The sequence below is a fragment of the Cibotium barometz genome, chromosome 39 (genome assembly GCF_041138505.1).
Source record: "Cibotium barometz isolate CiBa-2024 chromosome 39, ASM4113850v1, whole genome shotgun sequence".
Lineage (NCBI taxonomy): Eukaryota > Viridiplantae > Streptophyta > Polypodiopsida > Cyatheales > Cibotiaceae > Cibotium > Cibotium barometz.
Window position 1 is genome coordinate 11,540,246 of NC_141084.1, and position 27,717 is coordinate 11,567,962.

General features: G+C 46.8%; 1 protein-coding gene across 1 annotated transcript in view; it reads right to left on the reverse strand.

Annotated features, from left to right (window-relative positions):
* Positions 1-27,717, reverse strand: part of LOC147615724 (SPX domain-containing membrane protein At1g63010-like) — an 89,520-nt gene that overhangs the window by 13,648 nt on the left and 48,155 nt on the right. The window contains exons 6-11 of the mRNA XM_086778302.1: positions 26,467-26,601; positions 26,200-26,373; positions 25,757-26,019; positions 25,324-25,480; positions 24,831-25,238; positions 24,444-24,532 (exon numbers count right to left, since the gene is read on the reverse strand). Of these exons, the coding sequence (XP_086634428.1) occupies positions 24,444-24,532; positions 24,831-25,238; positions 25,324-25,480; positions 25,757-26,019; positions 26,200-26,373; positions 26,467-26,601 (1,226 nt within the window). The remainder of the gene's footprint in view (positions 1-24,443; positions 24,533-24,830; positions 25,239-25,323; positions 25,481-25,756; positions 26,020-26,199; positions 26,374-26,466; positions 26,602-27,717) is intronic.

The window sequence follows — 27,717 nt, forward strand, 5'->3', positions numbered from 1 at the left end:
CCATCTCTTAGATTGGGACATGTGCAAGAAAGTGGACCAAAGTGAGACAAGTCGCTTGACACTTGTTAGAAAGTGGATCAGAGTGAGACAAGTGGCCTCACACTTGTCACTTCAGCTATTGTGTGGCTCTCCACTTGTCATTGTAGCCTTCTCTTGCCATTTTAGCTCATGGGAGGCCCAAATCTATAAATTGGAGCCCTCTCTCTTCATTAAAAGAGGCTATCTTGCTGCACACTAGCCTCTACCACCGTTACAGGCTGCCCTAATGATGGCTACTCTCTTTCTCTCTCACTTGAAGGCTGCCCATAAAGAATACCAGCTGTTGGTGGGGACTGTTTTGGAGGCTTCCATCGCGAAGAATACTGAAGGCAAGGGTATTTAATCATTTATTCTGATTTCTAGCCATTGTACTTGTTGTACCAGCCTTTGTACTTGCTGTACCAGCCATTATACTGACTGTACCAATCCTTGTACTTGTTGTACTTACTGTACCACCCATTGTACCGGCTGTACCAACCACTGTACCAACCACTATACCTGCTATACCAGCATTTGTACTTGCTGTACCTGTTGTACAAGCCACCGTACCGGTTGTACCAACCACTGTACCTGTTGTACCTGAAACCGGTCTCTGGTAGAAACCAAAGTGCGGTAGACTGGCAGTCACCCTTAAGGGCCACTTATGCCTAGGGGCCACCCAAGGTTAAAACATTAAAAATAATAAATCCCTTGGTTTCCCTTCACGCTTGGGAATGTCCACATATATTTCTATTTGTCCGGGCACCCAAATATGAATCATTAAATATTTATCTTGCTCACCAACCACCATGCTGACACTCATGCTGTTCCACTTTCACAGGGTCATGACATACCCCCCTCTTGAAAAATGGCAAGCGTCCTCGATTGCAATCTGGTGATACAGCAAAATATCCAAAGTGAAATGTACAATATGGCAAGATCAGCGTCCCAATGTCTCTAAGCCACGCATATATAGCAACATTCATTGCAACTCAATGGTGTAGTAGTAGTCCAAGTTGTATACCACTGTGAACCATACACAACCACAACATCCAATGTGACTAGTACACATATATCATAGAAGTCCCATAAACAAATGTACAGTCAGTGAGCATCAAGTAGTCAACCCCTGGAACAAACCTGTCAGGAGGTCTGGAGGGTCTTGTGGACCTCCGTACCCAATGACCATCATTTGCAGGTTGCTGTCCAGCCTGCATATCACCTATTGGTGGCTCCTGTTCCATGCCATAAGGTTGAAAGATCATGCCCGGTATCTCCTCTAACTGTGGGATATCCATAGGGATATCTTCTGCCATCTCTGGCTGTCCATTTGGACCATTTTCAGCACCATTTAAGGGCTGGTTTTGTTGCTGTAATGGCTGATTTACAGCCCTTGATTGTTGTCCATGATGTCCATCATCATCAAAGATGACTTTGCCAGGCTCCTGTTGCCTTGCAGGCTCCTTATACATGCATGTTTCATAAAAAATGACATCATTGCTGCGTATAATCTTTCTATTATACTGGATCCCAAAGTCTATACCCCATTTCACCTCTGTCACCATATCCTAGGAATATGCATTTGTGAGACTTAGGATCAAGTTTGGTGCGTATTTCCCTGCGCATGTGCACGTACGCAATGCAACCAAACACTCTCAAGTGCTTGTATGACGGAGGCTTCCCTGTCCATACTTCCTCTGGCACTTTCCCACCAAGCCTCGTGTTAGGTGACCTATTTATAAGATGAACGGCTGTCATAACAGCTTCAGCCCAAAAACCATGAGGTAACGCAGCATGTGACAACATAGAACGGACCTTCTCCTGAATGGTCCTGGTCATCCTCTCTGCTCTCCCGTTTTGTGGAGGATCATAAGGTGTAGAGAGCTCCCTCTTGATGCCTTTAGCATCACAAAAGTCCTCAAACTGTTTGGACATATACTCTCCACCGTTGTCGGAACGCAAAGCCTTCAGTGTTTTGCTAGTTTGATTCTCAACATGAGCAACAAACTTCTCAAAGACTGAGAATGTATCACTCTTCAAACGAAGAGGATAAACCCACACCTTGCGTGTGGCATCATCAATAAAAGACAAAATACCCCTCCCAAAGAAAGCTGAGGCATCTCACATACATCTGTATGCACAAGCTCTAACTGAGCATCTTTCTGTCCAAGAGCTTTCTTGTGGGGGCACTGGAGTTGCCTGCCATATACTCACAAAACTGAAAACTTGAGAACTTTAGAGAAGGCAAGTAACCAAAACGAGACAATTGCTCCATTCCTTTGACACTCATGTGTCCCAACCAGCTATGCCACATAGAGATTTCCGGCAGCTCAGTTGCATTTACATTAGCATGGTGACAAACACGAGCATGCATCAAGTAAAGAGTGTCCACCTTAGAGCCTCTGGCAACAACCAGTGAGCCCTTACTAATCTTCCATTTTCCACGACCAAATGTGGTAACATAATCAGCATCATCAAGCTGTCCAGTAGAAAGCAGGTTCTTCTTGATCTCAGGCACATGCCTGACATCATGGAGCATAAGCTGTGAGCCATCTGAAAACACAAGCCTCACATCACCTCTGCCAAGAATCTGGCATGCATGGTTGTCACCCAAATAAACTACTCCTTCATTGCCAGCAGTATACCTGACAAACAAGTCTTTGCAACCTGTGACATGAAAGGAGGCACCTGAATCAATGATCCATGAGTGCATACCATGACCATCTCCTGCAAGGAGTGAATGGGCATCAAGTGAAGACGTGAATAGGACTTCATCCTCACTGTCACTTGCATGTGACACATTGACTTCTTCAATCTTGACTCCACTTTTGCCCTTTGGCTTTGCATCTTTGGCTTCATCTTTGTCTTTGTCTTTGCCTTTGCCCTTTTCCTTTTGATCATTCTTCCATTTGTAGCATTGCTTTTTGAAATGTCCCTTCTCGCCACAATAATGGCATTCCAAGTCCTTTTTGGAGCGGGACTTGCTCCTTCCCCGTTCTTGGCTTTTACCCCTTTGCTGGGATCTCCCACGTGCATTCATTGCATTGGACTTTCCAACAGAGTTGTTCTTCCTGTTCATCTCCTCTTGAAGGAGAGCACCCTCCACATCTGCATATGACAGCATAGCATTTGAATTGCTAGTGGCTGTCCTGAATGTGTCCCAACTCTCTGGCAAAGTGCATAAGAGAAAGGTGGCTTTGAACTCATCGTCCATTGCCAACTTTTGATTGATGACCTGACTGACAACACCATTAAACTCATTTAGATAGGTTGTCATAGACGCCCCTTCCTTCATTTGAAGACCTATGAGTTTCTTCAACCAATACACTTTGCTTGAGGCACTTTGCTGGGCATACAAGTCCTGCAATCTTTGCCACATTCCCCAAGCTGTCTTCTCTTCACGTATGCTGAAAAGTAAAGTGTCTGACACAGACAACATGATGGTGGATCTTGCCAGCTCATCCATATCTTCCCATTCTTCAGCAATAAGTGAAGCGGGCATTACACCCCTTTCTTTGATGGGCTTGTGCTGCTTCTTCTGGAGCAACACATTATAGCACTGGGTTTGCCAAATGTCATAATTATGTGAGCCTTCAAGCTTCTTGATGTGAAGCAATGAAGAGCTCTCACCTGTGGTTGCCATAGCAATATGCAACCTTTGACACAGTCAATGCCTGACTCCCTGCAAGATGTGCAAACACTGCACCAAAAGCACACAAAGTGCTCACAGTTGTTCTCCCAAAGTTTATCTCCCACTGCGGAAGCACGAATGCAACTCTCCTCCCACTGAATGTGATAAAATCACCAAAATCTGGTTGCTGCAGATTTAGGACAGCACCTTAAATGTGCTCTGTTCCCCTTCCAAAGTACTGTACAACAATACTAAGTGCTCACCAATGATGTACCAAATCTGTACCGGCAAGTACAGCAGCTGAAAATGAGACTTTTCCTCACTCAAATCAATGTGCAGCCATGCCAAAACTTGTACAAAGTTGTACCAAATCTGTACCAACAAGTACAGTAGCAAGCCCCTTGACTGCAAGTGGATTTCTGAGGGTTCAAGGCATAAAAGTCTTCTCTGCTGCTTTGCCAAGCTCAACAAGCACAAAATCTTGAAAAGCCCCTTGATTCAAGATCAATTTCTGATCATGAATGGTACATTAATGCACATGAAGGCATCCAGAGTCTTCACAATGCTTCCCCCTGGCCACATATACATCCAATATATAAAAGCCCCTTGATTTACTAGCACATTGAGTGCTTGACAGGCATCAACACATTGCCCAAAACATCAAATGCTAGTGCCTGCATGCAAATCAATCCAATTGACACAAAAGCCCTTTGATTTGCACTGCAATTTCCTGCAATTTTGGCCCGAATGTGAGATTGCTCACATCATACAGCATGTATGAATGCCCAATGGCACAATTACATCAAAAGCCCCAAATGTTGACACCCAATTTCCTGCAAATTGACCCGGAATGTGACCAATGTCACCCAATGTTGCCAATTTTGCTCAAAATCTGAGCCATTTGGACCTGTACCTGCTTAATTGATGGAAATGGACATGCAAATCCCAAAAAAAAATTGAAGCAAATACCTCGTACAAATTTCTGATTTCTGTTGCAGAAAGGGAGGTGTCGAATTCGCTGCTGCTGTGCAGGTACGGATGCAGGTGGGCGGGGATGGATTATATCTATGGAGATTTCTTTCTTGGACGAGATTTATATAGATATTGGGCTTCACAAGTAATTTCTATGAACGAATCTGTCCGAGTTTATCGAGAAGAAATCTTTGGATATCTCATGGATATGATGCTTTTATGGATAAAGTCCACCTCTACTCGAAGGTGTGTGGTTAGCGCGGAGTATGTGGTAAGAGTTATGGTATACAGGTCTATGGATTCCTGGACTTCTTTTCTAGGGATTTGGATCCATCTTCAGGGTTATGGATTATGTTTATGACTCCCTTTTACTAGGATGGATTATTCTTTATAGCTCCCTTTATTTGGGATGCATTCGACTTATGAAACTCATGGTTCACATACCCTGTGTAGTGTTCTCTTGTCCTACGTGCTCTCTTGAAGATTGTTTCTACCATGTGTGGGTGGAACAATAGAGCGCAAATGGAAGGGAACATGGGCACTTTAGAGGGTAGTGTCGAGCAAAACATGCCGTGTGTAGTGTTCTCTTGTCCTACGTACTCTCTTGAAGATTGTTTCTACCATGTGTGGGTGGAACAATAGAGAGAATGGAAGGGAACATGGGCACTTGAGAGGGTAGTGTGAGTTGGTGGCCGAAATGCCTATAAACTAAGTGTAGCAGAAATGCTTATGGAACACCAGGCTATCTATGCCTGTGAGTGATTGTTTTATCTTATTACTTGAGCCCACCTCTCATCCAAGGTGTGTGGTGTGTGGTCAGAGTACCAACATGGAGTGCAAGTGGTAAAGTGGACATGACGCCTGGTTGGCACGGAACTTGTGTCTATGCCAAGAGTCATGTGGACCGATGCCTTGTTGGCAGGAGACTGATTTGTCTTGCCCATTTACTTGGGACATGGATTATGATATCTCGACTTATGGGATTGTTTTGTCTCGCCCATTTATTTGAGACATGGATTTATTTATCTTTATGCCATATTAGAATCACTATCTCCCCATACAGAGGCCAAGAGGTTCATTGTTCATCTCACCATGCATGTGGATTCATGTTGGGATTCTGAGAGGGCAATTCAATAACACTCCACCTTACACATGGATTCGTGTTGCGATTGTGGAGTGAGTGTTTCATTGTTTCCACACCATGCTTGTTGATCAGAGTTGGGATTGTATGGGAGAACATGGGAACTGTTGGGATTGGGAGAAAGGATTGCCAGAACTATGGAGAACCAGCTTTTCTGTCACCATGGTTTGTGCTCTTGAATGGAGCCAGTTTGTGTGCATAGCACATGTTTCTGTGCGAGGCACTAGTTTCTTGTGCATGGCACTTATTTAAGTGTTTTAGCACCTGGTTCGTGATTTTCATTGGCATATGATTATCTCATTGATATTGGTGATTAAGACACAATTGGCTCTTGTGCATGTGTCTAGCATATCTTCCATGGAATTCTCGTCCATTTATTTTGGGACATAATTTTAATATTGCTATTATGGAGACTTATTTAGTCTCACCCATTTCTTTGGGACATGGATTCTTCAGTTATATTGGATTTTTGAGACTGTCTCGTCTCGCCCACTTAATGGGACATGATTATATCTTGAATATATGGCTTGAAGCTTAAAGTTGCGGACAACTTATAAGAAGTTGGGGAGAATGTCACCAGCCTAGATATTTCCCAGTATGAAAGGAGTATGGTGGACTCCAGGATGTCTAAATATTTGGAAAGTACAAGCTTTGGGAATGGGGGATTATCCTAGAATACAAAGGACCACACTCCTAAAATTTAGGAGAGTTGCTATTTTTGGCCCGACTCCGATGGAAATTCTGTTCGCGTCATTACATCTGGAATTGAGCAGATACCAAGAGTTGGCAAAGTGCCTATGACAGAATGTCTATCAGTTGGGATATTTTTAGAGATAAAGTTTATGGAAGGACCCATCTCTTAGATTGGGACATGTGGCAAGAAAGTGGACCAAAGTGAGAAAAGTGGCCTGACACTTGTTAGAAAGTGGATCAAAGTAAGACAAGTGGCCTCACACTTGTCACTTCAGCTATTGTGTGGCTCTCCACTTGTCATTGTAGCCTTCTCTTGCCATTTTAGCTCATGGGAGGCCCAAATCTATAAATTGGAGCCCTCTCTCTTCATTAATAGAGGCTCTCTTGCTGCACACTAGCCTCTACCACCGTTACAGGCTGCCCTAATCATAGTCACAGGGGACGAAGGGGACGGAGCCTTGGAATGCCGGGACGGCGAAACGGGACGGCGCAGGGACGGGGACGGACAGACGTCCCCCGATGGATGTTTCTCATAGGGGACGGCAACAGGGGCGATGCAGGGACGGGGACGGCGCTGTGCGGGGACAACAGAAAGCCGTTGCGCCTGCCGTTGCAGCCGTTTTTGGCTGTTGCGCTTGCCTGCCCCTTTCTAGCCGTTTATGGCTGTTGGGCCTTGGCTCTTTGAGGCTTGGCCCTCTCTCTCTCTCGTGCCCTTGAGGCTTTCCTCTCTCTCTCTCTCTCTTGCCTATCTGTTGGGGTAAAGGCATTATGCCCACCCTTAAAGTGTGTACAAGCCCATAAGTTATAGTACATAGTACACTTAGTACTTTTAATGTACTAAGTGCACTATGTGTACTAGTGCAATATACATGTGTGATAGGGGAGTCACACACTCATTCTCATGCATATGTCTTTCTCTCTCACTCCCTTCTTCTCTGTGTATGTCTCCCACATGAAAACCTAACCCTAATTCTCGCATTCAACTGGTATCAGAGCCCAAGTTTTAGGGTTTTGTTCTCAAGTGTGCAGAGCAGGAAATCAACTGGTTGTAGGCAACGTGAGCAGTGGCAGCAAGGTGTTGGGCGCTGCAAGATAGTGGAAGTCGCCTGTGTGTGTTGGTGGCCACCAGGAGGTTTGTTGGTGGTGTTCCACAGTGCCATGGGGATGGCAGTTCCGTGAGCCAGATAGATTCTCAAGTAACGGTCCCAGGGGAGGTTGATCCTCCAAGGGTGATGTGAGGGTGCCAGACTCATTTCTTAGGAATGAAGACCAAGACGGTGTTCAGAGTCAAGGCAGGAATGGATGGTGGACTAGAGGAAACCAGATGCATAGATCTTCATCAGAGACAGAGTGGTTTGGAGAACAGACCGGATTTTCAGAGAAAAAGGGTTGCCAGGAATGGATGATGACAGAGGGACTTCGGGACAGGATTGGGATGATGACAGTCATCCAAGAGCAGGTTGGAATCCCGTCATCAAGTTTAGCAGAGGGCAGCAAGGTGTTGGGCGCTGCAAGACAGTGGAAGTCGCCTGTGTGCGTTGGTGGCCACAAAGCGCAAGGACACGAACGTGGCGCAGTCTGTGTGAGCGTTAGCCACAAGGTGTAAGGCTACTAGGCGGAGGCGGCGTTACGTGTCCCCGTGAAGCGTGTCCCCGTGAAGGCGAGCTCGAGCGACTGGGTGGCCACCAGGAAGGGGGCGAACCTTCAACAAGATCGCCGTTGTCGCTGCCGTGGCGAGACTCCACGCCTGTCAGTTTGACCACGCTTGGCGAGTCGCCCTCAAGCCCGTCGCCAGTCCTTGACTCCCACGCAATCGTTAGACCCGCAAACGGGTACTTTGCTGCCAGCGACACGCGGTGGTGGTGCCAACACTAACGGGTGGCCTTCATCGTTCAATGCGACAGAAGAAGCTCACCCACAGCAGCGCATGAAGCAAACGGGCCAGCGCTGCCCGTTTACGTTCGTTTGTGTTTTGCATGGTACTTCGACCTGTGTCGACACTGCAAACTGTCAAACAAAGCCACCACCAAACATTAAACACCCGACGTCTTCTGCACTAATTCTGCAGCAGCATCAGCACGACCCCCTTCTTTCCTGCAATCAGAAATTTTCAAAGGTATTTGCTTCAATTTCTTTTGGGATTTGCAATTGAGCAGGTACAATCTTTAATTGAGCAGATACAGAAGCCAAATTGCTCAAATTTTGAGCAAAATTGGCAAAATTGGGTGACATTGGTCACAATCAGAGTCAAATTCCAAGAAATTGGATGTCAAAATTTGGAGCTTTTGATGTAATTGTGCAATTAAGCATTCATACATACTGTATGATGTGAGAAATCGCACATTCGGGCAAAATTGCAGCAAATTGCAGTGTAGATCAAAGGGCTTTTGTGCCGATTGGGTTGATTTGCATGCAGGCACTCGCATTTGATGCTTTGGGCAACTTGTTGATGCCTGACAAGCACTCAATGTGCCTGTAAATCAAGGGGCTTTTATGTACTGGATGTATATGTGGCCAGGGGGAAGCACTGTGAAGACTCTGGATGCCTTCATGTGCGTTAATGTACCATGTATGATCAAAAATTGATCTTAAATCAAGGGGCTTTTCAAGATTTTATGCTTGTTGAGCTTGGCAAAGCAGCAGGCAAGACTTTTATGCCTTGAATCCTCAGAAATCAGCTTGTAGTCGCAGGGGCTTTTGCTCAATTTCTGTTCGGGACTGTTGTATGCAGTGATCGGGACTGTAAAAGTCTGATTTTCACTCATTTGGACAGCCAGGAGAGCATTTATTGCTGTTGTACTTGCTGGTACAGATTTGGTACAACTTTGTGCAAGTTTTGGCATGGCTGTACACTGATTTGAGTGAAGAAAAGGTTCATTTTCAGCTGCTGTACTTGCCGGTACAGATTTGGTACATCATTGGTGAGCACTTGGTACTGTTGTACAGTACTTTGGAAGGGAGACAGAGCACATTTAAGCTGCTGTCCTAATTCTGCAGCAACCAGATTTTGGTGATTTCATCACATACAGTGGGAGTAGAGTTGCATTTGTGCTTCCGCAGTGGGAGATAAACTTTGGGAGAACAACTGTGAGCACTTTGTGTGCTTTCTTGGTGCAGTGTTTGCACATTTTGCAAGGAGTCAGGCATTGACAGGTTGCATATTGCTATGGCAACCACAAGTGAGAGCTCTTCATTGCTACATATCAAGAAGCTTGAAGGCTCACATAACTATGATATTTGGCAAACCCAGTGCTATAATGTGTTGCTCCAGAAGAAGCAGCACAAGCCTATCAAAGAAAGCGGTGTAATGCCCACTTTTCTTACTGCTGAAGAGTGGGAAGATATGGATGAGCTAGCAAGATCCACCATCATGTTGTCTGTGTCAGACACTTTACTTTTCAGCATTCGTGAAGAGAAGAGAGCCTGGGGAATGTGGCAAAGATTGCAGGACTTGTATGCCCAGCAAAGTGCCTCAAGCAAAGTGTATTGGTTGAAGAAACTCATAGGTCTTCAAATGAAGGAAGGGGCGTCTATGGCAGCCCATCTAAATGAGTTTAATGGTGTTGTCAGCCAGGTAATCAATCAAAAGTTGGCAATGGACGATGAGTTCAAAGCCACTTTTCTCTTATGCACTTTGCCAGAGAGTTGGGACACATTCAGGACAGCCACTAGCAATTCGAATGCTATGCTGTCATATGCAGATGTTGAGGGTGCTCTTCTTCAAGAAGAGATGAACAGGAAGAACAATTCTGTTGGAAAGTCCAATGCAATGAATGCATGTGGGAGATCCCAGCAAAGGGGAAAAAGCCAAGAACGGGGAAGGAGCAAGTCTCGCTCCAAAAAGGACTTGGAATGCCATTATTGTGGCAAGAAGGGACACATCAAAAAGCAATGCTACAAATGGAAAAATGATCAAAAGGAAAAGGGAAAAGACAAAGACAAAGACAAAGATGAAGCCAAAGATGTAAAGCCAAAGGCCAAAAGTGGAGTCAAGATTGAAGAAGTCAATGTGTCACATGCAGGTGACAGTGAGGATGAGGTCCTATTCACGTCTTCACTTGATGCCCATTCACTTCTTACAGGAGATGGTCATGGTATGCACTCATGGATCATTGATTCAGGTGCCTCCTTTCATGTCACAGGTTGCAGAGACTTGTTTGTCAGGTATATTGCTGGCAATGAAGGAGTAGTTTATTTGGGTGACAACCATGCATGCAAGATTCTTGGCAAAGGTGATGTGAGGCTTGTGTTTTCAGATGGCTCACAGCTTATGCTCCATGATGTCAAGCATGTGCCTGAGATCAAGAAGAACTTGCTTTCTACTGGACAGCTTGATGATGCTGATTATGTTACCACATTTGGTCGTGGAAAGTGGAAGATTAGTAAGGGCTCACTGGTTGTTGCCAGAGGCTCTAAGGTGGACACTCTTTACTTCATGCATGCAGGTGTTTGTCACCATGCTAATGTAAATGCAACCGAGCTGCCGGAAATCTCTATGTGGCATAGCCGGTTGGGACACATGAGTGTCAAAGGAATGGAGCAATTGTCTCGTTTTGGTTACTTGCCTTCTCTAAAGTTTTCAAGTTTTCAGTTTTGTGAGCATTGTATATATGGCAGGCAACTCCAGTGCCCCCACAAGAAAGCTCTTGGACAGAAAGATGCTCAGTTAGAGCTTGTGCATACAAATGTATGTGAGATGCCTCAGCTTTCTTTGGGAGGGGCAAAATATTTTGTGTCTTTTATTGATGATGCCACACGCAAGGTGTGGGTTTATCCTCTTCGTTTGAAGAGTGATACATTCTCAGTGTTTGAGAAGTTTGTTGCTCTTGTTGAGAATCAAACTGGCAAAACACTGAAGGCTTTGCGTTCCGACAATGGTGGAGAGTATATGTCCAAACAGTTTCAAGACTTTTGTGATGCTAAAGGCATCAAGAGGGAGCTCTCTACTCCTTATGATCCTCCACAAAACGGGACAGCAGAGAGGATAACCAGGACCATTCAGGAGAAGGTCCGTTCTATGTTGTCACATGCTGCATTACCTCATGGTTTTTGGGCTGAAGCTGTTATGACGGCCGTTCATCTTATAAACAGGTCACCTAACACGAGGCTTGGTGGGAAAGTGCCAGAGGAAGTATGGACAGGGAAGCCTCCGTCCTACAAGCACTGGAGAATGTTTGGTTGCGTTGCGTATGTGCACATACGCAGGGAAATGCGCACCAAACTTGATCCTAAGTCTCACAAATGCATATTCCTAGGATATGGTGACAAAGGTGAAATGGGGTATACACTTTGGGATCCAGTGAATAGAAAGATTATACGCAAAAATGATGTCATTTTTTATGAAACATGCATGTATAAGGAGCCTGCAAGGCAACAGGAGCCTGGCAGAGTCATCTTTGATGATGATGGACATCATGGACAACAACCAAGGGCTGTAAATCAGCCATTACAGTAGCAAAACCAGCCCTTAAATGGTGCTGAAAATGGTCCAAATGGACAACCAGAGATGGCAAAAGATATCCCTATGGATATCCCACAGTTAGAGGAGATACCGGGCATGATTTTTCAGCCTTTAGGCATGGAACAGGAGCCACCAATAGGTGATATGCAGGCTGGACAGCAACCTGCAAATGATGGTCATTGGGTACGGAGGTCCACAAGACTCTCCAGAGCCCCTGACAGGTTTGTTCCAGGGGTTGACTACTTGATGCTCACTGACTGTGGGGAGCCCTCATGTTATAAGGAGGCTTTACAGAGGACAGACAAGGCTCTTTGGGAGCGTGCTATGAAGTCAGAGATGGATTCTCTGCACAAAAATGGAACATGAAAGTTGATGCATTTGCCTACAGGCAAGAAGGTTTTGCCATGCAAGTGGGTTTACAAGCTCAAAGTTGCACCTGATGCAAAGCCAAGATACAAAGCCAAGTTAGTGGCTAAGGGCTTCAAGCAGGAATATGGTGTGGACTTTGATGAGATCTTCTCTCCAGTGGTCAAAATGACCACACTTAGAGCTGTATTAGCTTTGGTTGTGCTCATGATGATCTGGATTTGATTCAGATGGATGTGAAGACTGCTTTTCTTCACGGTGATCTCCATGAGGAGATATATATGCAACAGCCAGAGGGTTATGCACTAAATGGAAAGGAGAAGCTTGTATGCAAGCTGAAAAAGAGTCTTTATGGGCTCAAACAGGCACCAAGGGAATGGTATCATAAATTTGATACATTCATGAAATCACAGAATTTCAAGAGAAGTGACATAGATCACTGCTTATACACCAAGAAAGCTTTGGATGGCAATCTATTGATCCTCATCTTGTATGTTGATGATATGTTGATTGCCGGGAAATCTCGTAAAGAGATGGATGCCTTGAAGAAGAGGCTGCATCAGACCTTTGATATGAAAGATTTGGGTGATGCAAATCACATTTTGGGTATGCGGATACTTCGGGACAGAAATCAGCATGTGTTGTATTTGTCTCAGAAGGAATACATTGGCAAAGTTTTGCAGAGGTTCAATATGGACGGGGGGAAGAAGACTAGTACTCCTTTGCCTCCATATGTGAAACTCAGTGCTATGGACAGCCCACAGTCGGATAGTGACAGGGCTGATATGGCCAAGATTCCGTATGCTTCAGCTTGTGGCAGTCTCATGTATGCCATGGTTGCTACCAGGCCAGACATTGCATTTGCAGTGGGAGTGGTTTCTAGATACATAGCCAAACCTGGCAAGAAGCATTGGGAAGCAGTGAAAGGTGTCATGAGATACCTGAAGGGCACACAGGATATGTGCATTTGTTTTGGCAAACAGGATGCATTAGTGCATGGTTACACGGATTCGGATTATGCCGGTCATCCAGATAACCGGAAGTCTACTACCGGTTATGTGTTTACATTCACAGGAGGTGCTATGTCATGGATATCCAGGATGCAGAAGTGCACAGCCTTATCTACTACAGAGGCCGAGTATATTGCAGCCACAAAGGCTTGCCAAGGAGGCATTATGGCTATCTCGGTTAGTGGTTGATTTGGGTTATACAGGGGATATTCCATTGTTGCATTGTGACAGTCAGAGTGCCATCCAGTTGGCAAAAGAACCCTGTCTTTCATGCAAAGACGAGCATGTGGATGTGAAGTATCACTTCATCAGAGAGGTGATAGAGAACAAGCAAATTCAGCTTGTTAAGATTCATACGGATGACAACCCAGCTGATCTGTTGACAAAGAGTTTGCCTCCGGAGCGGTTTGTCATTGCAGACACTTGATGGGCATTGGATGAGGCCAGTTTCAGCCTTGATATAGCCTTGTATATTATCATGTACATGCTGTTTTTTCTTTTCCTTCATTTAAGGGCACTTTGCCTTTAAGTGGGAGGTTGTTGGGGTAAAGGCATTATGCCCACCCTTATAGTGTGTACAAGCCCATAAGTTATAGTATATAGTACACTTAGTACTTTTAATGTACTAAGTGCACTATGTGTACTAGTGCAATATACATGTGTGATAGGGGAGTCACACACTCATTCTCATGAGTTGACTTATCCCCACATATGTCTCTCTCTCTCACTCCCTTCTTCTCTGTGTATGTCTCCCACATGAAAACCTAACCCTAATTCTCCCATTCACCTATCTATATAAGAACAAGCCTCTACAAGGCTACAAGCACACACAAGTTCACAACTCTCAAGGCTCATTGCTCAAGCTTTCAAGGCTCAAGCTTCTTGAATCTTCTCTCTTCCAACTTCCAAGTTCCAAGCTCTAGGGCCTAGGCTCTCACCTCTCCCTCAAGCCTCTAGGCTCTCTCTCTCTCTCTCTCTCTCTTTCCTCAAGGCTCTCTCTCTCTCTCTCTCATTCCTCAAGGCTCAAGAGTCAAGCCATCTTCAACCATGGCATCCTCCTCACGTGCCGGGGCTACTCGTAGAAGGACAACGGGATGGACATGGTGGGAGGAGGTTAACTACACCACATCCGTTCATGGAGGCGGTTCTCGGCCATGGGTATGCAAGCTTTGCCCGTACCGGCGAACGGGTGGCGCCGACAAAGTGCGAGCCCACCTCTTGCATGAGAGTGGGCATGAGGTGAGGTTTTGCACGAATGTCACGCCCGAGAAGAGACGGGAACTTCTTGACAAGCTTAGCGTCTACGAAGCGGTCGAAGCGACAAGAAGGACACCACGAGTGGCCGTGGTTCCGCGACGATGGGGAGAGGAACTCAAGCCTCTACAATGGAGTCATGTGGTGGATCGGGATCATGCACACCATCACCTTCACCATCAAGTCGGAATGTTACTCCATCCACGACACCGGCATCATCCATCTCCACGGCCTCTCAATCATTACGTGGCCCACGGCGACAATCTACACTTGGGGAGAATTGGAACCCCAAGTTGAAGGAGGAGGTGGATATGGCGGTGGCCCGCTTCTTCTTCCACGACCACATTGCCTTTCAAGCGGCTAGGTAAGTGCAATCGATCATTGCCAATTCATCATTCATGTTTTCATCATCCTAGTCCCCTTCTCATTAGTAAATTACTTTCTTGAATAGGTCGGAATACTTCATGGTCATGGTTAAGAAGATTGGGGAGTATGGCTCAACCTATACGCCCCCCTCATCCGAGAGCTTGCGCACTACATTGCTCGACAAGGAGAAGCGCATTGTAGAGCAAGCGGCCGACAACACAAAGCGGCAATGGGAGAGGAACGGAGTCTCCCTCATTGTGGATGGATGGAGTGACACCCGCAAGAGGAGTATTCACGGCATGGTTGCATATTCCGCGGAGAGATGTACTTCATCTCATCTCATGATGCATCCGGCACTGGGAAGAGCGCGGATGTGCTTGCGGCGGAGTGGGCTACCACCATGGAGATCGTTGGCCCCGAGCATGTAGTGGGCTTTGTTGCGGATGGGAAGCCTTCCAATAGGGCGGCGGGAGCTATTCTCCAAAGTATGTATGGACATGTCACGGTGTCCTTTTGTATGGCTCATTGCCTAAACAACCTCCTCAAGGACATCGGGGCATTACCATGGATCAGCCCGCTCATTGAGGAGGCCAACACCATGGTCTCCTTTGTCCTCAACCACCAAAGACTTCGGCATGAGTTCAACAAGAGGTCCTGTCTCTCTCTCCTCAAATATTCCGACACCCGGTTTGCCTACAACTTTCTCATGTTGGGCCGGTTGAAGGATTGTAGCGGTGCTTTGAGGGGGCTTTTCCTTAGCGACGAGTTTGTCGCCATGCAAGAGTCCCATACAAACACTGGCCAAGAGTGTAGGCTACGGGCGGATGACGCCTCTTGGTGGGAGCGTGTGAAGACCACAGATGCTATGGTGAGGCCCATAGTCCACCTATTGAGGATTGTAGACGCTATGCAACCATGCATAGGCAAGGTCTACGAGGCCATGGATCGCATGATAGAGAAGTTGAAAGACTTCATGCCTGACGAAGACAGATACGAGGAGATCCATGCCTTGTGTCTAGGAAGGTGGAATTCCTACTACTCTCCATTGCATGCAGCAGCTTATGTGGAGGACCCAAAATTCCAAGGCAACAAGCAGAAGAGCGACCAGGAGGTGAGCGCTGGATGGAGGATCATCTTGGATCGTCTTGTGCCTGATGCATCGGTTAGGCGCAAGATCAGGGACCAACTTTCGATGTACAGGTCACTTCATGGCTCCTATGGCTGTCATGATGCACAAGTTGACCGCTCCAAAGTTGGTGCTGCTCTATGGTGAGAGGACTTTGGTTCAAATGGACCGGAGCTGCAGCAGCTTGCCATCCGCATACTTAGCCAGGCCGTCAGCTCCTCTTGCTTGGAGCAACTTTGGAGTACCTACAGCCACATTGCCTCTAGGAAGAGGAACCGACTCGGGGTAGAGCGTGACAATGACCTTGTCTTCGTCAGCGCGAACTTGCGAATGCTTTGCAAGAGCGTGACCAAGAAGGCAGATTCCTTCACCGAGTGGGAGATGAGTCAACAAGAAGAGCAACAAGAGGATGAGGTGCAGGAGCAGCATGCCAATGAGGATGAGACTGAGGATGAGCTTGATGCTTCTTTGGCACAAGCTACCCATGACCATGAGGCGAGCACTTCACGTGGATGATCATTCATGGATCATGATTCATGGGCCTTACTACTTAGCTCTAGCCTCTAGCCTCTAGTCTTCAACACTTTTTTGTCATTGACTCATTTGAGTCCGTCCATGTATTTTGCCTCCTTAAGGCTTAGTCCTGACTCCTGAGTCCTAACTCTTGAGTCATGACTCATTTTGTATCTACTTAATTATTAATATGACTCAAAAGCTTACCATTTTAGTGTAAATTTGTGCTCATTTTGATGTACTTCCAAAGTAGAATAAGTGTAGAGTAGAAAAATTTTAAAAAAAGTATTTTTTGAGTGCCGTTCCCTCCCCGTCCCCGTTCCCTACTTATGGCCGTCCCCCGTCCCGTCCCCGTCACCGTCCCCCGTCCCTTGTGACTATGGCCCTAATGATGGCTACTCTCTTTTCTCTCTCACTTGAAGGCTGCCCATGAAGAATACCGGCTGTTGGGGACTGTTTTGGAGGCTTCCATCGCGAAGAAATACTGAAGGCAAGAGTATTTAATCATTTATTATGACTTCTAGCCATTGTACTTGTTGTACCAGCCTTTGTACCTGCTGTACCAACCATTGTACTTGCTGTACCAGCCCTTGTACTTGTTGTACTTGCTGTACCAACCACTGTACCTGCTATACCAACCATTGTACCTACTATACCAACATTTATACTTGTTGTACCTGCTGTACCAGCCACCGTACTGGCTGTACCAGCCATTGTACCAGTTGTACCAACCACTGTACCTGCTGTACCAGCTGAATGGAGAGTTGTACTTGCTATACCAGCTCTATAGCATGAAGACCCGTGGTTTTTGGGGAAGACTCAGTACCCACACGGAGGTATATGGATTATATTGTTGGCTCGGCATTTCTACAGCCTATGTTCCGGCTTGGTTGCCTCGTGTTGGGCTGTGTTATGGCATTTGTATATGGATAATCCGGCATCTCCCGTGGGGAGAGTAAGGCCCTCAAAGCTTGTACAAGATATTATTCTCCTTGGGTAATAAAATACTCCAAAAGCCCACAGACTTAGTTGTCCCCACTGAGCCACGAGCTGAGCTAACTAGATGGACGTACTGACGAATCTCTACCTCGTAACGTCCCATACCGCCACGAACCTACCCTCGCGGGCCTTGAGACTACTGCCGACCTCGGCTGCATGAAGCAGGTGCACGTCTGCAATAGATCCAGGCTCCAGACCATAGAGCTCTCGCGAAGACACGCGAGACTCTATATATCTAATGACTAACCTTGGCCACCCTTTTATAGGCTCTTGGCCGGTCATCGGGCGTCAACACTTGGGCGCCCGCCCGTCCATACTTGAGTGCCCGCTCGTTAGTCTATCCCTAGCCCAGCTCGCCAATCAGTCTGCCTAGCTCCAAGCTTCCCCAAGCCTCGAAGCTTGTGCGCATTGTACACGGTAGATACACTTTGTGCACATGACACTTTGAAAGGTGGCAACACGGCTTCAACCCAACATCTGACCCTTTGTGTGGTGTTTCAGGCTTTCCCGTGATAGTCTGCTTCCCAGGCCTTAGGAAGGAATACCTTCCTCTTCTCCCAGTGATAGGTGGCGCTATTGCGACAGTGACTGAACTCCCCTCCACCGCCGCTTCGGTTCTAGCTCAAGCAGTTGGGATTCCATCCCTTTGCACCTCCATAGCCTCTCCGGAGATAGTGCCGCACGCCATATCTCTTCCTTGCCTCTAGGGAGGCCCTATTTTGCAGAGTGTTGAGTAATCTGGCCTCCCAGGCCAATGCTTCATATGCAGGTAGATGGGGCATCTCACGGTGTCATCGACAGTCCAGGAGACCGCTCCCAAAGTCCCCCCCCCCCTCTGGCCCCCAGATCCTCTTCAAAGGAGTGGGAGGGAAACCGGCCCTCAGGCAGCAAAGCATCAAGATCCAACCGCGGCCGACATTGATGCCGCAGAGTCGCAAGCAGTTGGCCCGCAACGGAGCCACCAGCCAACCTCTAGAGCTGAGCGACGCCGCCGAGCATGCCAAGCTGGCAGAGCACAGGAGGATATGGTTTCAAGCATCCCCCCCCCCCCCCCCTCTTTACCTCAAGGAACCCACCTCAAGCCCCCCAATTTGAACGGCACCAACACCCTCCCCGCACCCCCGAGATTCCTCTCTAGGTTCCCAAATTCCAGTGAGGCCTGCTGGTGCTATCGAGCCTTCGGTGGACCCCTCCTCGCACCCTTCCTCTCTGGAGGATTCCTCCCATCTGATTCCCTCTCACTCTAGGCAACTTCCCCATCCCCTCCCCAACCTTCGCCTCCGACTCTCCCTGCAGCAGCTCCCCCTAACCCGTCTCCTTTGGAGCCCGCTTGTCCCCCTCCCTCCGCCTCTACTGAGCATTCCCGCCACCCTCTCGCCGCGCCAAACCCGGAGCGGAGACAGCCTAGCAAGTTCCATCCTCTGGATTCGTTGCTTCTCGAAGTCGGTTGAGATGACGATCGCTTCCTCCCCAGTGAGGGCTCTCTCGCCTGAGTCGCCAGGTGGCCTCCAGAGTCCTGAGGCAACCAGTGAATCGGAGTTTCTTCCGATGTCTCCCTATCGAATGAGCTACCATTTTCGAGGAGACGGTGGCTCCCATTTGGATTTGTGTGGTTTTTCATCACTCCAGGCCCTCCACGCCAAAGAGTGGCACGATGATCTTCTCCTTCCCCTTGAGTGCTGTCCCCCAGGATGGATTGGGACACGGAGTTGGTGTCTGCCGCTATCGAGCGGCAGGCAGTTGAGCTCTCTCATCATCTACACGATCTGCACATCACTGATGTGCTTACCCATCTTTGGCCCTTGGCTTGGATGGAGCTCGGAGGCTCAGGCCACAGAGATCAGCACAGGGAGGTGGTGCTCTCCACCTTGGAGGTGTTGCTCTTTGTGTTCCTTCATATCTCGATAGCAATACCCCTTTCCCAATCCTGTAGATACCTACATTGTGACAGGTGGAGCTCAAATTATGCTTACTCCCAAGCTCGGATAGAGTGGCGTCACATGGAGGACAGGATCCACGCCCACCTGACGCACCTTCATCCTAGGACTGACTCTGGTTACTCCCCATCAAAACCTACACCCAAGACTCTTCGAGTGGAGGGAAATTCTGATAGTTCCGCTTCCCATAGAGATTAGATATGCAGATAACCACATGAAACATCCACGGTTTGGGAGGGGCCTCAATGTTTTCAGAGGCGTCACATGGAGGACAGGATCCATGCCTTCATCCTAGGACTAACTATGATTACTCCCCATGGAAACCCACGCCCAAGACTCTTCGAGTGGAGGGCAATTCCGATAGTTCCACTTCCCATAGAGATTATATATGCAGATTGTCACATGGAACACCCACGTTTGGGGGAGCCTCGGTGTTTTCAGAGACGTGGCATCCTTAGAGGAGACCTCCATAGAGCAACAGCTGGGGAACCCATTGATATTCTCTTCCTCCAGGAGCACATCCTTCCGAGTGTAACCATTTCGTCCTCCATACTCTTTTCACATGATAGAACTCATGCCCAGGCACATGGACAGGATGATGGACACATGGAAACAAGGTTCCTAAAGTTGGAATTGGAAAAAGCACTCGTATAGTTCAAAGAGCAAGAAAAAGCAAAAATCAAACTTTGTTGACCAAAAAGCTGGGGGCACCATTGGAAAGAGGGCATCGAACTAAATCAAAAAGCTAAAAGCCGCTTTTGCAAAAAGCTGCTCCAGGGCCAAAAAGCAAGGCCCTGAAGATTCTAAAAGCATGAATCAAGAACTTTGACTATTATCAAAGCAAAAGCAAAGAGATAAAGCAAAAGCAAGATAATAAAACAAAAGCTAGGAGATAAAGGCAAAACCAAAGCATGGTTAAAAGCAGGCATCCCCTCAAGTATTTAAAGGAGCATGCACCCTCTTGGTGGATCATAAAAGAACTCTTGGAAGCTCATAGAAGAAGTACGTGGAGAACTCCCTTGGGAAAAGCAAGAACACCATCAACCTTCTTGTGCACTGCTCCTACAGCCATACACCGCCACCATTTTGGGGAGCTCCAACCGGCGCGTCGCCCTTCATCTCTACGTTTGAGTACTTCTGCCGCTGCCTGCTAGCTGTTGCACCACTACTCTGCGCTGCCCTGAGCAGAGCCGACCAGCAGTGAGCCAAAAGCCAGCGCTGCCACTGCTTTGTGCGCCACCAATACTCCTGTCTGCCTGCGCCGCCTCCACCCTCTGGTTGCGCAACCTTTGTGCCACCTATAGCCGGCTCTGTTACTGCCTCCCGTCGCCGCCAGCATCAGTTAGCAGCACAGCACCACCAAAAACACCAGCATAACCGCCGCCTGTTGGCTTGAAAAGCCTGCACCGCCGGCTCTTTACCCTGTACACAGTCTGCAGCCACCGCCACGGCTTTGAGCGCTGCTTGTGCACTACTCTCTGCCCTAAAAGCATCACCGCTGCTACCTCTATCTGCAGCATCTATCCCCTCATAGTATTCCATTTGAGTAACGCCAACTTCTCTAAACCCTCAAGGAGGAGGGAAGTTACCTTGTGGAGACACTATCTAGTTGTGAACACTTTGAGATTGTCTTTGTCCGGATTGGATTGAGAACAAAGAGCTTTTTGTGGATATTTGGGAACATCAAACATTGGATTTTGGTACTAGCCCGGTGTAAGTCTCTTGTGGGACATCCTCATGGTGAGCTCGACATCAGTTATCTTGTGTCTCAACACCGACCTCGGCCCGATCTCAACATCGACACTTTTGTTTGATATTGTATTCATTTATTGTATTGGTCCTGGCTTGGAAAAGCCGTGGATTGTTCCTGAAATAAATTCCTGAAAAGGGGACAGGGCCTGTTCCCCGATCAGCGTGCTGTACCGTGTGAAAACCCCTATTCCCATCTTTCTCTCCCCCTTCTCTCTCTCTATCTTTATCTCTCATACACGTGGTTGCATCTGTCACTGCACACTCCATTGCACTTACAGTGGTATCAAAGCAGGATTTCTCTTGAAGAAATCTTTTCTAGGGTGACAAAACCCTGTCCAGGGCATCCAAAAGAGATACAAGGTCGTCAATATGTCTCTCATGAGACCGCAGTCATGACATCAACTGAATATCGAGATTTTCAAAAAATCAAAAGGTATCTTCAAGATGAAGAGTTCCTAGCTAGGAGAGCCAAGAAGGAACAAGACTATAGAAGAGCTCAGATGTTCGAAGATTTTATGAAAGACCAAACCACCGAAGCTGAAGGTGTGGAAGCCGCTAAAGCCTACTAACGAGGTAAAGGGGTTTGCTTTGAAAAAGAACCCAAAGCCACCCGATCCATCACTCATGGAGGACAGAGAGAAGCTACCCCTAGACCCATTCACTTGATTCCTAAGGAGGGTGGTGACAGATTGGAGATTCGGTAGTAGAGACCCATCACCCTCCTCGAGACCGCCGTAAGATTTTGGCCAAGGCCATCAGCCGGCTGTTGGAGACTTCAGCCCCTCCTCTCCCCGACTTGATTCATGATACTCAAACAGGCTTTGTTCGGGATCACAGATTCTGGACAACATCTTCACATTTTGGGAGGCAACAGGTTTGGCCAGGATGTGGCAACAGGATCTTGTTGTGCTCCTTCTGGATTTCGAGAAAGCCTATGATAGAGTTGACTGGACTCTGGGGCTTTTTAAAGAACACGATGTACTGGATGGGTTTTCTGGGAAGAGTGGATCCATGGTGTTTCTGGACTCTACTCAGCCTCTCACAGCTAGGTTCTCATTCAAGGGGCCAGAGGTGATAGATTTCCCCTTTCTCACTCGGTTTGGCAAGGCTGCCCTTTAGCACCTTACCTCTTTCTATTTGTTGCCAAGGCCATGAGCAGTTTTCTCTCAGCTCAGGAGACTGGGCTCCAGGGATTGCTTCTCCCCATCCATACTCATGAGAAGCTACTAGACTCAGAGTTCGTAGATGACACAACAGCATACTTATCCGGGGATGTGGGGAATCTTCAGAGATTTACAGAGGCGATAGAGATCTCTTATCACGCATACGGAGCGCAGCTCAACTGGCACAAGTCATGTGAATTTTGCGTTGGCTCTCCACTTGCCCCGACTTGGCAACCAGTTGAAGCTTTCCAGTGGCTCCCAAGGAACACTCCAATCCGTCATCTTGGATGCCAGGTGGGCATCAAAATCTCCCCAATGCAGTAGTTAGCCCCTCTTCTTCTGAGCATTCAAAAGAAGCTTCTATACTAGAGGTCAACGAAGCTTTCCTTAGCCAACCGAGTGGTGGTGGCAAACCAGGTTCTTCTTGCTACCATGTGGTACATTACTTCTTGTTGGGCCTTCTCCCGGGCTTGCATCGGTCAGGATTCAGTGGTTGATCCACAATTTTCTGTGAGCTAGTGATGGGAGGCCTACCTAGGCCAAGGTGGCTTGGGGAGTGATCATACAACCATGCCATAGAGGGGGCCTGGGCATCATCGACCCCGCCATTCAAAGCCATGCCCTATTGGGTAAGTTGATTGTTAGAGGACTTCTTCCAAGCGACGAGCCACCGAAGGATTTCCTCCTAGCCAAGATTTCAGCCCGTACTCGAGCCTGTGGGACCCTTGGCCGCAGGGCACTAGATGGATCTTCATGGAGATGTGGGCCTGCAGCTTTAGCCCAGTTTTTGAGGACATATTTGCAGCCAGCCTATTATGGGCATGGGATCACCTCAAAAAGGCCCTCCAACAGTCAGTCCAAGGAGCGTCTTCAACAACCCTTGATTTGGAACCCCATGATCCATTTACCTAGTGGTCAAATGTTAGGGGCTCGGCCTCATGTATCTTGGGGAGCTTTGAGCACGTGACCTACTAGGTCTCTTGGAGATTGGATTGCATTCAGACAGCTTCCCCCAATGGCTCGACAGAGAGGCCTGACTAGGATCCGGGGCAAAGACAGGCTCAGCCTCGACATCGACTCTACCATTCCTCCAGAGTGGCTGACTCCGACCCCACACAGTGGCTGGGAGGGTTTACCAGATATGATATTCTCCTAACAATTCATGGCGCGGATGAGAGCTCAACATTGCTCACTTTTTCAATTGGACCTCATGACACATTAGTGACATCAGAGTCCACATTGGAGGACTTCAGGGGATGCACATTATAGAGGGTGAGGGTGATCAGATTCCATGCACATAGACCCACCTCCGGCTAAGGTGGCCAAGGAGAGACTTTGGCGTTTATGGATTTGAGAGTCATCCCATCACACGCCTCTAGTTGGACCCGGGGGAGTGGACTTGGTGTGATCTTGCAAACAAGGAGGGGACTCCAGGTACCCCGTTCTTCGCATACACCGCACAGCTAGGCCATAGGATCTAGATGCCCCAGGTTGAGGGCATGAGCAGTCTCAAGGCCTCACCGCCTCTCATTGCACTTTCTCTCAGATTTCTGGAAGAAGCTCTGGGATAGTTTTTGACCTCGGAGATCACCCTCTGTTTGTGGTTCCTGGCCCATCGGCGTTTGGTGGTTGGCACATGGTTGGCCATTCGCAGGTGACCGACAGCTTGTTCGAGATGTGGCCATCCCCAAGAGTCTCAACGATATTGTCTTTGGGATTGCCTGAAGGCTCAGCAGGTTTGGTAGCGGATTCTGGCCTCTCCCCGTACTATTACATGGGGTACTGTCGCTTGGGCCACAGAGGCCGAGGTCCCGTGCTCAAAGCTCTTGTTTGGTTATTCCCTCCCCCACCCCTTGTATGAGATAGCCTTCTCCTCACAGAGCGGCAAGCCGGAGGAGAAGTGCATCCTTCCCCCTTATTTTGTTCTTTGATCCTTGCCCCGTGCATGGAGGCAAGTTTGTATCTAGCGTTTGAGGCTGTTTTTTGTTAACAAATCGAAGGATCTTGTTTGCAGGAAAAAAAAAAGATGGAAAATATATACCTCTCATGAAATCTATTGCTGATGTAGTTTGCCACAACTGCACTGCTGGGTAGTACTGTAAGGCCCAGCCCTCCAAGAAAGAAACCAACCTGCATTGTAAAACAATGCATGCATACAGCTCAACTTAGAAAGTGGTCCCCTAAACATGAGAATCTAAATGCTTAAATAAGTCAGGCTCATGAATGACAACAATCTTATTTTAGCACAAAATGAAACCCCTTGATCAAAGGCTGTGTGCAGAACAGTCCCCCACCCATCAGCAGGACCCCAACCTAGCCGCTTGCCGGTCAGGGATGGACACCCACCCATGCCCATCGGTGGGGGCTACTATTCTGTACCCAGTGTGACTCAAGGAGAAAACATCAAGCATAGCATTCAGCATCATACCGTGCTTGAATTCCAAGAAAAGTAATAGCTGGTTACAAGAGTGGCCTCCGAGATGAGCATCTCCGACGCAAACTTGAGCATGAAATAAATAACAAGAAGGATTTGTATAGGTAGTGTCATCTCTTTAAGGACACCTATAAATGATCCCGAATCCTGATCACTTGTCTTTCTCCTCTCTACCAAGCTCTCATCGTTTTGTCCGTTATTAACAAGCAAAGAATCTAAGGCCCCAGAGTCGTCTTTATTAGGGTAAGCAGGTGCTTCTTTGGACCTATTAGACTCCACATCCTTGGAGGGTGGTTTCTTGGGTTCCTTGAAGAAAAGTACAACAAGTAAAAGATAAAGGCTCCATGCAAACCCCACGATCCATCCGGGTGCAGTGCAGTAGTTGACTTCCACACCCCAAACCTGCAAGTCCACATCAAACAAAGATTGCAACATTAAAAATCTTACCAATTTCCAATGGTTTCTCCATCTACTCACTAATGCATACCTCGAAATTGACATAGTCTAAGACGCTTGCCATAGCCGGTCCCACCGTCATCCCTAAAGCACTGGCACTAACAAATGCTGCAGAAAAATTTTGGATCTTTGACAGGGGTACTTCATGCATGATATATCTCCGATTTATAGCCCGTGCACATCCTAGTCTGCAGGTGAGCAGACACAAAAGTATGATTATTAGTATGCTCCTCCATCGCATGCATACATACATGCATGCACACATCCATCTGTACACATTTGTACATACATAAACATATGCGTGTACATGCCTGCAATCATGTGTGTGTACTACATGCATACAACATTCAGTCCTACATGCATGCATGCATACATATAACTTTTCTTTAAAAATAAATTTCATATCATGCATATTTTCGAAATTCGCATGCAAAATGCAAAAGGGTATATATAGAGGCTCTCACCCCTCCAAAGCGCGACCCAGGAGCAACAACCATACCGAGTTGAATGGGAGAGCCAACGCATATAGGAAATTCCCCGCAATCAATAGCAGAGTGCTTACAACAAGAGGTGCCTTATAAGATTTATTGGACCACCAACTAAAAAGAACTGCAGATATGGTGGCAGTCAAAGGCATAGAGCCAATAATAATCCCACTAACAGTTGCTGGCATGTCCAACAACTCTGCATATTCATCTGATGTTGGGACAACTATGTAGTAATTAACCTAAACAATGACAAGGGAGGGACATCAGCTACTTTGATTGATATGTAAGCACACATACGTATATACATGCATTTCTTTATAGACCACTTTCTATACATCAGGCAACAGACACGTATACTTGTATGCACAAATCAAAAGTAATGTTGTGTTAAAAGGCGTCAATAAACCCCATGTTTATACCATGTAAAGAAAGGTATTCAATAGATTGATGTAGGCTGACCATGCATGATACTCTATCTCCTCAGAAACAGTGTCTGAAAGTTCCTCTTCAGGTGGTTGCAACAAGAAGGCATTTGCAATAAACGAAAAGAGACTTGCCTCCTTGGTAAGCTTTTGATATTCATATTCTATTGCCTGTGCACGGGAACAGCAAAAAAACAAACATGAGACTTAGTTTTTTTACAAGTACGTAACCATTAAACCTTACTGGTGAGAATTGTTATGGACCTTGACTATGGGTTCCTTTGTAGCTACTGCTTTTGGGACACGGTTGCCCAACGCAAATGATGAGTAACTCCGCCATCTTTCACTGTGCAGTTCAGCAAGATTTCGGGATATCGTCGCAATAATAGCTCCGATGCCCTGATAGAAAAGCCCAATTTGAAGAAGTTCTATTATGAAAGAAAACAAACTTTTGTCTTTGATAAAAAGTAACAGAATAACCACATGCTTGTCTTTTATTTATAAAGAATATATATGAGAATTTCCAATTCTTTAATAATTAAGAGTATATACTAAATCGATCATAAATATTATTGAATGGAGATGTAAAGGTTTTAAAATTTTCCTGAGTGAATTTGTGTGTGTGAGTGTGTGTGTGTGTGGAGCTAGACCAACAGTTGTTCGAGAAGAGCCAAGTGTCTCTCCAAATCCAGTACCAAGGATGATGAGACAAGTGTTGCAACAGTACCTATGGTAACATATATGGTAGAGGTATTATCGGATGCAGAGTCACAGAGTTTGGAGCAGAGCCTGCAGTTGGACGGCATGATGGGAGATGTGCTCGTTACAGCTTCCTCATATCTGTCAGTTATGTCAGGTAGTTTACTGAGAGTTGCACTTGCAAATTGTGAAACGAGAGTACCCCACGTGATGTCATGGTTGGTACGCTGATTTTTGAGCCATCAAGTGTGAGAGATTGGGTTTGTAAGTCAGAGTCACAGCAGCGAAAGCATCTCATCAGCACTTTGCAAAGTCTTGCACAAACAGATCTCAGTTTACAATATGTGACATTATTGTATATATTCATGTTTTGGAAATATATAGTAGATTAGGTCTATATGGTCTTCTCCATCGCATACTTGCAGTTCATTATGGATAGTTGATAATCTCTCTCTATTTGCTTAGTGTTTATCTATTCAACTTCCGCAACCATGTTACATTGAAATATGTGAGTGTTTGACATGTTTCTGTAAATCCCATGTGAAAAGAGTGCCACACCCCTTGAAAAAAGAGGACCAATTCCATCTCCCAATAGGTAGTGAAAGCTTCCAGTATGTTGGTCATCGAAGGAAGGTGTTCTCCTCAATCTCAACCTCCTGCATCACAATCTACACATATTTGCAGCTCTCGATTCTAATGCATGGATGGCACCTCTATAATGCCAAACATGGCCGCCAAGCAAGCTACCAAGTGCAGTAATTGATCCAATGTAACCTGCTAACTATGCAGAAGTGTGATTCATGATGATAACACTAA